At 42.4% G+C, this 12,608-nt stretch overlaps 1 protein-coding gene across 8 annotated transcripts in view; it reads left to right on the top strand.

The window, feature by feature from the left end:
• Positions 1–12,608, top strand: part of LOC139277236 (5'-nucleotidase domain-containing protein 2-like) — a 117,689-nt gene that overhangs the window by 87,963 nt on the left and 17,118 nt on the right. For 3 of the 8 annotated variants that reach the window (XM_070895423.1, XM_070895422.1, XM_070895420.1), the window contains one exon: positions 1,222–4,713. The exons of 1 other annotated variant lie outside the window; for it this stretch is intronic. In XM_070895423.1, coding sequence (XP_070751524.1) covers positions 1,222–1,483 — 262 coding nt within the window. In that variant the 3' untranslated portion in view covers positions 1,484–4,713. Of the gene's footprint in view, positions 1–1,221; positions 4,714–10,050; positions 12,377–12,608 lie in introns of those variants that run through there. 4 more of the 8 variants (XR_011596059.1, XR_011596057.1, XM_070895421.1 and 1 more) reach the window with 4 other exon arrangements.

Below are 12,608 nucleotides of genomic sequence, written 5' to 3'. Positions count from 1 at the left end.
TGACATTAACACTGATAGACTCTGAATAATAGATTGAATTGCATGCAGCTTAAGGCTTTAGTTATTCCCTCATGATGCATAAAGTGATCCCTGAAGAGTGAAATGTCACTTTAAATGAGAAATGAGAGTCACTTTTTCTCTTAATTAATGACATGCCACATTCCAACATAGGCAGGCTCTCGCAATCGAGGAAGACTTGCTTCCACTTCAAAAGTGAGTTCTCGGGTGACTGTACAGTCCAATACGGAAATTACAGTCTCTCTCTGTCCCACCTTTGACAGTCGTTGAAGGAAAGGGTGGGTGGGACTAGTTTGCCGCATGTTCTTTCCGTCGCCTGCGCTTGATTTCTACATGCTCTCAGCGACGAAACTCAAGGAGCTCAGCGCCTCCCGGATGCTCTTCCTCCATTTAGGGCGGTCTTTGGCCAGGGACTCCCAGGTGTCAGTGGGGATGTTGCATTTTATCAAGGAGGCTTTGAGAGTCTTGAAAAGTTTCCTCTGCCCACCTGGTAGTGTAGTGTAGGAGTTCCGAGTAGAGCGCTTGCTTTGGGAGTCTTGTGTCGGGCATGCGAACAATGAGCTGGTCGAGTGTGGTCAGTGCTTCGATGCTGGGGATGTGGGCCTGATCGAGAACACTAACGTTGGTGCGTCTGTCCTCTCAGGGAATTTGCAGGATCTTGCGGAGACATCGTTGGTGGTATTTCTCCAGCGATTTGCGGTGTCTACTGTATATGGTCCACGTCTCAGAGCCATACGCCACATTACAACAGTGACTACACTCCAAAAAGTACTTCATTGGCTGTAAAGCACTTTGAGACATCCAGTGGCTGTGAAAGGCGCTATATAAATACAAGTCTTTTTTAACAAAATTGCACATCTGAAAGCAATACTCGTGGAATTCCTTTATTTGATTAGAGGTAAAAGGGCGTTCCTCATTTATTGAGGAATTTTATTCCATATTGGTCTAAAGTGATGTTATAATCACATGTTAAACCAATACATCCACATCCTGAAGATTTCAGGTGGCAAATGAAAGTAATAAATTGTGGGTCATGCCTAGTGGATATCATTGAAAGAATCAAGGCAGATGCCTAAAGGCCACCTTCCTAAGCAAGAAAAGGTTATTTTTTTAAATGAGGGGTTGGAAATAGACTGCACAAGAGGACAGTAATGACCCGAGAGGCTGATGCAAGTTGTCTTTTTTTTTAAAATCTTATTTTAGGTCTCTGACAAAGAACTTATTCAACCCCCAGTTTGGGAGCATCTTCAGGACGTATCACAACCCCACCTATTTTTCCCGCCGGTTGTGCAGATTCTCTGACATCTACATGTCATCTATCAGCTGCCTGCTAAATTATGATACCACCTACACCTTCTATCCCAGGCGGACTCCTTTGCAGCACGAAGCCCCACTCTGGATGGACCAGCTCTGCACCGGCTGCATGAAGACTCCTTTCCTGGAAGATATGGCGCACATTCGATAAACTCAATTAGGTCTTGGCTGCAGATTTGTTTCAAGGGGGCATTTCATTTTTACAGTGAGAAAAAGGTTACTCCCACAGGTGTAAACATCGCAGCCCGTTCTTATTTGAAGAGGTGTGAATTGAGCGTTTAAATGGAAAATGATGATGGTAGGGATCTGATTGTGATCTAAATGATCATGTTGAAATAGTAGTGACTAGACCTGGTCCTTTTCTACCATGGTGCTTTCCAGTTGATGTCACTATCTGCTGAGATCTTTCTGCTTTTAAAATGTTATAGTCCACTTTGTGTTGGTTCCAAAGGTTTTGTGGTGTCACAATGAAAACTGTGCAAGGTCTGGACAGCTGGGCATTATGTGTGTCCATTAGTCCATATTACCAGCCATTTAATAGATTCCAGAGGTTTTAGATGGTTGCAGACCTGGCCAATTTTGCACTCGCATATTACAGCTACCTGGTGTGAATCCTACCACTTTCTTTCATTTAACAATATGGTACTGAAGTGTAGCATCACATTTGGGCTATAGCCCATTAGTCTCTGAACAATGCTCAGGCATCCAAGGGTTCTATATGTGTGGCCCTCATTATTAACTCTAATCCTCGTAAATGAGAACTGCAAAGTGCACTTAAAAGCAGAAGTTTCTAAAATGCCTCTGCATTACGATTGCTGGATGTTCATTTGAAACGTTTTGATAAGTTGGACTGGTTAAAGGGAAGAATAATAATGTATTTAGATAGTTGTATTTATAGATGGTTTTCTATACTAGGATGTCTAACTCGGGACAACTTTAAAGCATTTTGGAAATGCACAGGAGATTAATATTTACTTCAAACACAGTAGCGTGTGCGCACTGGCTGGTTTATGTGCTTAAAAGGTACGAAGAGATGTTTTCTACCACGTGATCTAGGTCAGATTGGCAGCTTCTGGTTTCTAATAACTCCTAGGATACAGTAATTGAAACCATTTGAATCAGCAGTAAAGGTAATAAGATTAAGCCAGATTTTCTTTTAAACTGTACTTTCCCCATCCTCTCAATAACAGCATCATCCCACATGTAACTATTAGTATCCTGGCCTAATCTTGTCACCGGTTCTGAGACCTACTCAAGCTTTTAGCATCTTGTGTATTGGCAAGATTACATCCCGAAGTATAGATACATCTGCCTATCTCAAATTTAGATTAAAATAAATCTGCACAACATTTGGAATTATCATTGTGGTTACGAGAGTGTTTTTGTATACAGAGGTGCTTACGACAAATTTCACTCTGCATCTAAAATACACACAGGAATGGCTAGACTTTCCACTTCACATCGACCATCTAAGGCCCATCTATCGCCCAAAATGGACCTCTATCGCCCATTTTCATGAAAAAGTGGAAACTAGGCCCAAAATATTGCCGGAAAAACAGGTGCTCAAGTTTCCACTCTCATCGCCGAAATGATCGCCCACACAAGGCCCATCCCAAGTTTCGGCACCTAGCATGCACTTCGCTGGGCCGATGCAAGGCCCAAAAGATCGCTGAGAAATAGTTGCTTTTACTGGGCTTAACAGAAGGAAATGGACACTACAGATGCCATTTTGAAGATAGGAGGAAGGGTGGAGGCAACAAAAAGAGGAGATAATAGTTGAGTTATTAGTTATTTAAAGATGATTCTACTCAGAATATTAGATCAGGGTATATAAAGTAGGTATAGTTATTTTGGAAATAGTTTTTACATAGTGAAATTATTTACTGATATTGTTGGGGCCTATTAAACTGACTGGTATACAGCGTAGAGAGTACAGTGATTAGAGAGATTATTTTAAATTAGTGAAAGTAATTATTGATAGTAATATGGGGCCTGTGCGTTCCCTGCCATTAATTGTAACTGCTCACGCACTGGTTACTGAAAGGATCAATCGAAGAGGTGGCAGAGTAATGCGTAGATGGAGACGAAGACAGGCGAGGCGACGAAGGTACTTGGGAAAAGCAATCTTACCTGAACTTGTCTGAAAACGCTTGTCTTAGGAGGCTGCGATTCCAGAAGGAGGTCATCGATGAGATATGCCAACTCGTCAAGGGTGATTTGCAGCCTTCCTGCACCATCAGAACCGCACTGTCCTTTGAAGTGAAGATTACTGCAGCCCTAGCCTTCTGCGCATTGGGATCTTTTCAGGCTTTAGCTGGTGACATCTGCCATTTCTCTCAGCACGCTACACACTGCTGCATTCGACAGGTGACTGAAGCCCTTTACGCTCGCAGGATGGACTTCATAAGCTTACCAATGACCAGGGAGGCACAGACCGAGGGGGCTTTGGGTTTCTACAGGATATCACACTTCCCCCAAGGTACAGGGAGCAATAGATTGCACGCACATTGTCCTGAAAGCACCCTTAAAGAACGTGGAGATGTTTCATAACAGAAAGGGGTTGCACTCCCTAAATGTGCAGCTTGTTGTCGACCACAATCAAACAATCCTGACAGTAAATGCTACATTTCCTGGCAGCATCCATGATGCGCACATGCTAGGTGAAAGTGCTATCCCTGACCTGTTTGTCCATCAGCCAGAAGGTCAAGGTTGGATGCTGGGGGATAAAGGATATGGCCTTGCCAGTTGGCTCATGACCCCTCTGCATAATCCTGTCACTGAAGCACAGAAACGTTATAATGAAAGTCACAGAGCGACACGCAACATCGTTGAAAAGACAATTGGAGTATTAAAGCAGCGCTTCAGATGCCTGGATCATTCGGGAGGCAGCGTACAGTACCAACCTGACCAGGTCGCAGAGTTTATTGTGGTGTGTTGCACGCTGCATAACCTAGCTATAAGGAGAGGACAAGTAATGCCAGATCGGGCTGCAGGTCCACCAACAGAAGGAGGAGAGACAGAAGAACCAGTGGCGAGGCAGAAGAGGACGCAGGAGAGTGCAATCAGCCTGGCAATCTAGCACCGGTACCACCACCACCACCACCACACACCCCGCCGCCCCCCCCCCCCCCGGAAGACCAGTAGCCAGGGACAGTTACACGGCCGCTAAGCTGTTTTGTCAGCAGCTCATTAATGAACGCTTTGCATGAGCTATCATTGTGGATATTCAAATGTTCATTTACAGTTAGGGTTAATCAAAAATTTCATTTGCGTGGGGTTTCATTGTTGTCTTGCCTGCACTGGCCGATCATCGGCATTCATGCTTTAAGTAAAGTGCTGCTATAATAAAAGAATAAACAAATAAGGATGAACAACTATAAATTTGTTAACTAATGTAACTGAGAGAAGGCACAAAATTTGTTGAATTAAAGATTTTTTTAATTAACAAAGACAACGAACGAATTAATTTTTAAAAAACTTAACACCCTCCCTCCACACCCCCACCCCCACCCTTCCTTCAAATCCCAATGAACCTTGAACAAAACGTTAACAATTTTCCATACAACAAAAAACAATTCAACAATGAACCCCTCCCCCCCCTGCCCCACACCTGCGGCCACGTTTCCCTCCAGGTCCTGTCCCACCCCGTGTTCTTGCCCCACCCGCCCGTTTTGGTCTACGCAGACCGATACGAACACGTTGTGCAGTGTGGGACGGCAAGACTTCCTGCCGTGGTGGAGGTGAAGGAGTGGAAGTTGAAGCCTGAGGCTCCACCTATGAGTCAGGAGGAACTGTGTCCTCCATACTCGCTTGCGTGCTCTGGGTCTCGCTGCGAGCTGACACGACATTGGGTATTGGTTGCGGCGGTTTGCTCACGAATGGCCTCCAACGTCTCCCGTGCTGTCTGTGTTTGTACGGAAGACCAGTTGGAGAAGTTCGTGCTGAACTCGCTCAGGTTGCTGGAAACTGTCTCCAGTTCGCGGAGAACTGTCTCCAGAAACCCTGGGTAAGGTTGCGACCGTCTCCCTGCACAGGGATATCAAGCTCTCCGTTTGGCCCTCCATGGTAGGCGATTGCTCACCCCATTGACCTGATCTCCATGGGATCGGCGTTTGCAATATTTCACGCCCTGGCATCACCACCTGCATACCGTTTGGTCCCGGTGCCTCATCCATCTCAATAGAGATGGCCACATGTTGTTCCCCGCCCCCCCCCAAAAAAGAATATCGTCGTTTTCCTCCTCTTGCTCCACAGTTGGCAGCTGTTTCTTCTCTTCCTCCTGCGAGGTATTTGATGGTGCAGGAGAAGTGGATGAATCCACTGATTCTAACAACACTTGACCTTAAAAAGACAAATGACATTTCTAAACAACTTAGGACATTAACGGTGCTCATTATTAGTAAACATACAAATCAATTTTTCAATAACCCAAAACATCATAATACTTTTCAATATCCCATATGCACCAAGGGTTCACCAGGGCTGCCATGACCTCATTCGTAAATCAAGAGTACATCGAAAAGTATATATCTAATTGCAGGACATTACATGCGTAACGAAGATATTTTTAAGATGTCTTTAATAATGTTTGACACATTGCACAGTTCCCACTACTCACGAGACTCGAGGATGGATTCGGCCACACCACGGGGTTGTGACCGAACGGCTGTCAGGCCCAACTAAGGCGACCGCAAGCTCCTCGTATTCTGATAAAATCTGCACCTGAGCAGAGCCGCTGCCCATCCTCCTCTGTTCGGCTCGATTGATGGATATCTTCTTCTGTAAATGATAAGATAACATTGCATGGCATAAGCTAATGGACTTGGTAATAAACATTTTAAGATTGACAGATTTAAATGTTCGATTAGAAACTTGCATTGCATATGAACAATATTCCATCATATAAAATTCAACTTAGTGTTAGGATGCAGAAATTAATTCATAATTTAATTAATACTATAACGAAATGACATTCAAGATTCCAATTAAAATTTGCATGCATCATTTAAATATTACATATGTAAAATTTAAAATATAAAATGCAACTTACTCTGGTTGCTGCCAACAAGCTGTTCCATCTTTTCCTGCACTGGTCAGGTGTACATACTTAATTTGAGGCCGAGGTTACGACATCGGCAATCTCGGCCCATATTTTCCAATATGCAAGGGGTGGAGGTTTCCCATGCCCACCCCTGTCAAGTCATCCCACCTGCCACTTACTATGTTAACGAGTGCTTCATTGGCCTCGATAAAGGGTTTAGCCCTTTTCCTCTCACTATCTTCCTGCATTCTTTTATCTATTATATTTCAATATATTATAATATATATTGTATTTTTCAATATTGTGCAAAAAAATAATTGTCGATAAGAATAATTACTTTTCAATCTGAATTCAAAGATCACTTCCACCAAACACACACAGCTTTTCCTCCCTTCCTCTTTCTCTCTCTCTCTCTCTCTCTCTCTCTCTCTCTCTCTCACTCTCTGACCCTCCATGTGCTTCTGAGCATGTGTGATGACCCCTGACCTCTCAAAACGCAGCAAAGAAACTCAACCACAAAAAAAAAATCCCACACATGCCCAGAATAGCGTTGCTAGGGAACCTTTTTTTTTACTTCTGTTTTTTCGGTGGGTGATCGTGAGATCGCCGAAAAATCACCGCCCATTTGACATCGCCGAGGTAAGACAGAGTGGAAAATCGGCAAAAAAAAATGGGCTTTGTGCTGGTGATCAGCAAGGCCACAACGTCCCACATTGCTGGAACATGGCCCATTTTTTTGGGCCTTAGCTACCTAGTGGAAAGTCTAGCCCATCCCTTATGCACTAACACAGTAACCTAGCTGTGGGAGAATACATATGCACCTCTCTGAATACTGATGTGCAGGGGGTGGTCTGGGGGTCAGGTTCACTTTTGACCTTCTGAGTAGTTCGAATTGCTTCCACTCCCTGGGTTCTAGACTTTGGATTTATTTGGGGATGTGACAAAGTGCAGCAGACAACTGATTTTGGTGCAAGAAACTTTGTATTTTTCTTTTCTGAATAAAATCAATGTCAAAACTTACAATCTCTAAAATAAGGAACACTTTCTTACAAATACAAAAGGGGTTACAGAAAATAATACATCTCCCACCTCTCAATGCCTAAATCTGACTAGGTTAAACTCTAGGCCAACAGGGATAATGTTCACCAATCCTCTTATTGGCAGAGTGATGGTTCGCGGTTTCGGGGTTCGCTGAACTCTAGGTTTTGCTTGGCATACCCCGAATGTCGTGGAAGACTTCTTGCTGCATAGTCTTCAGTTGGGTTGAGTCCGCTGATGCTGTAAGGCATGGTTTGGATTTCTGGGGTGAATACCCACTTTCTTCTTGTAGGAGTAGAACTTTGGGTTATTTTAGGTAATGTTTCACCTGTTGTAAGCCAGGAATAGATTTTAGAGCGGAAAACTTTCGAATCTTAGGTTTCTTGTCAAGTAGTTTCTTAGGATTTGTCAATCGCGGTGGTTCGATGTTACCACGTTGGCTGTGCTCAGTTGTTGCCATGATGAGTTGATGTCCGAAGTCACTGGGAACTGCTTTTCTCTGCCCTTTTGATGATCTTTCTTCCTTCTTCGGTAGCAGAGCAGTGTAACCCAGGAGTGCCGTCGAGGCCGAAGACGCTGATGGAGTGTTGGTCGCTCAAGAGTCCAATAGTGTAGTGGAGGTTCTTAGTTGCTCAGAAGGCTGATTAACCCATAAAACAGGGCCTCAATTATACTTTGAGAGCCTTTCTAATCTGCGCGCCAAATCAAACCCAATTCTTTGTCTTAGTTTTGGCGGGCTTGATAATTCTTAGTTAAATTTTGGCGGGCTCGTTAACGATAACTTGTTTAGAATGTGTCGATCTGTTGGATTCAAGTTGCGATTGTAAAAATTAGTTTACGTTGTCTGCCTAGGCCTGGGTTTTCCATGCAGGCCGGAAAAGTGATTAACATTATGCATGTGCTGGATGGGTTTCATGCTTAGAGCTATAGCTGTCTATCTCTGGGTCAATTGTTGAAATGTTAATGTCTCCTAGGGAGCAGAGTTTCTGAGTTTACACAATTCCCCAGACAATTTGTTTAGCTCTCATATCCCAGACAGATCCAATATCCAAAGATTGACCTTTTTCAGGTTAGTAGTCCCCTGGTTTTGCAGCCCTTTTCCCTTGCAGACCCATGCATCTTTTAAAACCCCAAAGTTCATTTCATTTTAAGCGAGTCCAAAATGATCCTTCCTTAGGGTTTCTTCACACAGAGGGGGAATCTTTGAATTTTGAGAAAACTTCGAGTTTAACAGAGATTAGGCAATATATGCACATTGATGAAAAACAGTAAGACAGATTTACTCCTGAGGTTCAAATGGAAACATCAGCCTTGAGAGGAAATGTTGAGTGGTTCATGGATGTCTTTTAGATCCCGAGGTTAAATTACAGTCCGTACTTGTGCTCTACTCTATACTGTTAATTTTTTTAATAGCATGACAATATTAGTACTGAAGTGATGCTGAAGACTGAGCACAATATTACCATACAATTCACAGCAGGATATCAGGAAATATCACAAAACACAGCATTGTGTAGCGTGGGTGAGAGCAAGTGCTGGCAGAAAATAAACTTGAGTTTGACGTAACTTTGTTTTGTCAGCTGAACCTCCGTTAAATGATTTTCTTATAGTTACTTTAAAATATAAAGTGATGTGGTTCATGTTATTTATAAGATTGTTGCTGATGGTTCAAAATAGTACTTGGAATTATGTTGCTCTACATAAAACAAGAGGAATTAAGAACCTAGTTCTTAAGAACCTCCCTTTCCTCTCCAAACTCCTTGAATGTGTTGTCACCTCCCAAATCCGTGCTCATCTTTACCGCAATTCTATGTTTGACCCCCTCCAATCGGATTTCACTGTTGCCACAGCACTGACAACAGCCCTAATTAAAATCACAAATGACATCCTCTGACGATGATGCACTATCCCTCCACATCCTTCTTGACTTGTCTGCATTGATCCGGTTGACCACAATCCTCCATCGCCCAGCTGAGTGGGACTGCCCTCGCCTGGTTCCACTCTTGCATATCTAGTCATTGCCAGAGAATCTCCTGCAATGGCTTCTCTGCAATTGTCTGATTTATACTCCTGTGAAGCACATGGGATTTTTTTACTATGATAAAGGCAGTATATAAATGCAAGTTGCAGTTGCTGTAGTTATGTGTTGTTTCCTCTTGAGTCCTGCTGATCAAAGAAGTTAAATCTGAGGAAAGTTTGGTGTCCTTCAGTGCTCATCAGATGGTCGGATTCTGATTAACACTGAGGTTACTATGGCAGAGGATAGTGTTTAAAATGGGGGAGGGGCAAAAGCAGTTCTAATAAGAGAAAGAGAACTTGTGCAGGAAAGAGAACTAAGCGAATCCTGTCTACCACTTTCAGATATTGACAGTCATGCAGCGAATACTAATGTGATAAACCTGAAACATACTTTAGCTTCAGGAAGCCTCATTAATTATATTACTTTGTAGGAAGGAATAATCAAATGTTTTCATTCTGTATTCAATCATATTTAACAGCAATTTTAATTTATTTTACATATATAAAATTAGCTGATTTTTATCATACCTTTCTTTCCTATATTGTGACTTAGGTAAAGCTTTAATTCCTTCTGTAACTTTCCCTGTAATGTCTCTATCCTCACCCCTGCTCTCCTGAAGGTTGTGACTTGTGCCAGTGTCCAGTCCCATTGGTAGCAGCGGCCGTGTGTTACTTTGTCCAAACTACCATTCTTCAAGTACGCGAGCCAGGAAAGTGACTCAACTGTAAGAGTATCAAAGTGACGACCCATCCTATCCTCACCTATGCACATATACAGGTGGGATTGTTGGACGGTGCTCAGCTATCTTGGCTTTTTTTCTTAATTTTTTTTTCTCCTTTCTCCTCTTCAAGTCAAAGTAGACTCTGGCCCAATGCAGCTCCTCTCATTATTCCCTCCCCCCAGCTGTGATTGGCTAACTTTGCACAGACCAGTGATGGAAAGTGGGGACTCAGCACTGTACAGTGCACTTTTTCAACAATAAGGAGATAGGGATATACTACTCCACGAAACAGTAAGTAAAAAAACATTGCTTTGAAAGGAATACTTTTTTACCTGCAACATTTATAATTCTCTAAATAAATCGAGTATCTTAACTATTCAGAAACTGGCTTTAAGACATTAACAGTTAGCATGCATAATTGGCAGATAATAGGGCAAATTGTATATCTTCCACATTTTGTGGTAGTTTTTTATGACCTGTATAGAACACGTTAAAATTAGTAGTCATGCAGAGCTCTCTCTGAGGAGTGACGGAGAACATTTACGTACGTCCATACTGATGATGGGTAGAAGAGAACATTACAGCCAAGATGGTAATATTGTAACTTGCATTGTCTGCATACCACAGAAGTAGTAGTTCTTTGGGAGCAACAATCTTGAAAAAATTTTTAGTCAGTAAATCTTACACAAAGGTACTTATTATCCATAGAAGCTGTAGCCATTTAGCCATGTCCCATTATTATGCAAGACTGACTGACCCTTTAGATCCCAACACATATAACTAGTATTTTATATAACTTCTACCTCAGAGTATAAGCTATTCACAGATCAGATTTAAAAAGAATAATCAACTTTCCTTCAAATTCAGTGGAGGCGGTTACAACGTATGATGTATACATGGATTATGAATGACACAAGCTGGAGTACTGTAACAGTGCTGTGATGCATATTCTCTATCCATTTTAGTTATTGCAGTTGAGTACATGAATAAACTAAACACCAAGGAGTCAAACTGACTGCTGCTTTCAAAGCCCTCTATTAGCTGTGACCTGCTTATGGCTCTTCTCCATATTCACCTGATTTATTCTTTATCTGCAGTGAGCCTGGGTTTCTCGTGGCCCTTGTTTTGTCTGTATTCTTCACGATCCTGGAGACACATGAAAAGTGCACACACCCATCTGATGTGTATAGTAAGGTTAGCGATAATATCTGATTTGGCTTAAGCTTTTATTCCTTTCCCTTGTGAGAGCTCTTTATTAAAGACAAGTAAATGTAATTCAGGTTTTGGGTCTTTTGTCCCTAGCCTTGATTGTTTGTTTGGTTTTGTTAATTGGCACAATTCGCAATGGCATAATGTGGTTGAACCAACTGCTGTTGATGGTACAGCTGGGACACCGGGAATCTCACTGTTCGAGCAGAAACACATCGTGTCACTGTATAATTAGTGTTAGGATATCTCCGTTCTTGACTGTTGCATATGATACGTGACATAGTTTATTAGGAAGTAATACTTTTCTATAGATAATATTTGAAAACCTAGAATAGATTGCAAATTTATGTGGTGATCAGCTCATGTGAAATTTCTGGGTGTGCTTGTTGAATGATGTTGGAGAACTTAATGCATTTGGGGAGGGCGAACAAGGCAAGGAAATGCACAATAAATGATGGGTCTCTGAAGTGTAGAGGAACAAAGGGACCTTGGAGTGCATGTTCACAGATCCCTGAAGGTAGCAGACCAGGTAGATAAGGTGGTTAAGAAGGCATACGGAATGCTTGCCTTTATTAGCTGAGGCATAGAATACAAGAGCAGAAAGGTTATGCTTGAACTGTATAAAACACTAGTTAGGCTACAGCTGCAGTACTGTGTGCGGTTCTGGTCACATTACAGGAAAGATGTGATAGCACTAGAGAGTGTACAGAGGAGATTTGAGGATGTTGCCTGGACTGGAAAATTTTAGCCATGAGGAAAGATCGGATAGGCTGGGGTTGTTTTCTTTGGAACAGAGGAGGCTGAGGAAAGACTTTAGTGAGGTATATAAAATTATATGGGGCCTAGATTGAGTAGATAGGAAAGACCTATTTCCCTTAGAGAGGTCAACAGCCAGGGGCCATTGATTTAAAGTAATTAGTAGGAGGTTTAGAGGGGATTTGAGTGGAAATGTTTTCACCCAGAGGGTGGTGGGGGTCTGGAACTTTAAAAAGTGCATATCCAGGTACTTTTTAAAATTTGAGGGTTTCTGCCTCAAATTTTAAAAAGTACCTGGATATGCACTTTTTAAAGTGCCGTAACCTACAAGACCAAGACCAAGAGCTGGAACGTGGAATTAGGCTGGATAGTTCTTTGTCAGCCGGCATAGACACGATGGGCTGAAATGGCCTCCTTCCATGCTGTAAATTGCTATGATTCTAGGTGAATGGTTATTTTGTATGGTGTAGCACTGAAGAGCACATTTGCAG

The sequence above is a fragment of the Pristiophorus japonicus genome, chromosome 12, assembly GCF_044704955.1.
Source record: "Pristiophorus japonicus isolate sPriJap1 chromosome 12, sPriJap1.hap1, whole genome shotgun sequence".
Lineage (NCBI taxonomy): Eukaryota > Metazoa > Chordata > Chondrichthyes > Pristiophoridae > Pristiophorus > Pristiophorus japonicus.
The sequence above is the reverse complement of the archived record's forward strand: the minus strand, read 5'-3'. Positions and strand labels throughout refer to the sequence as shown.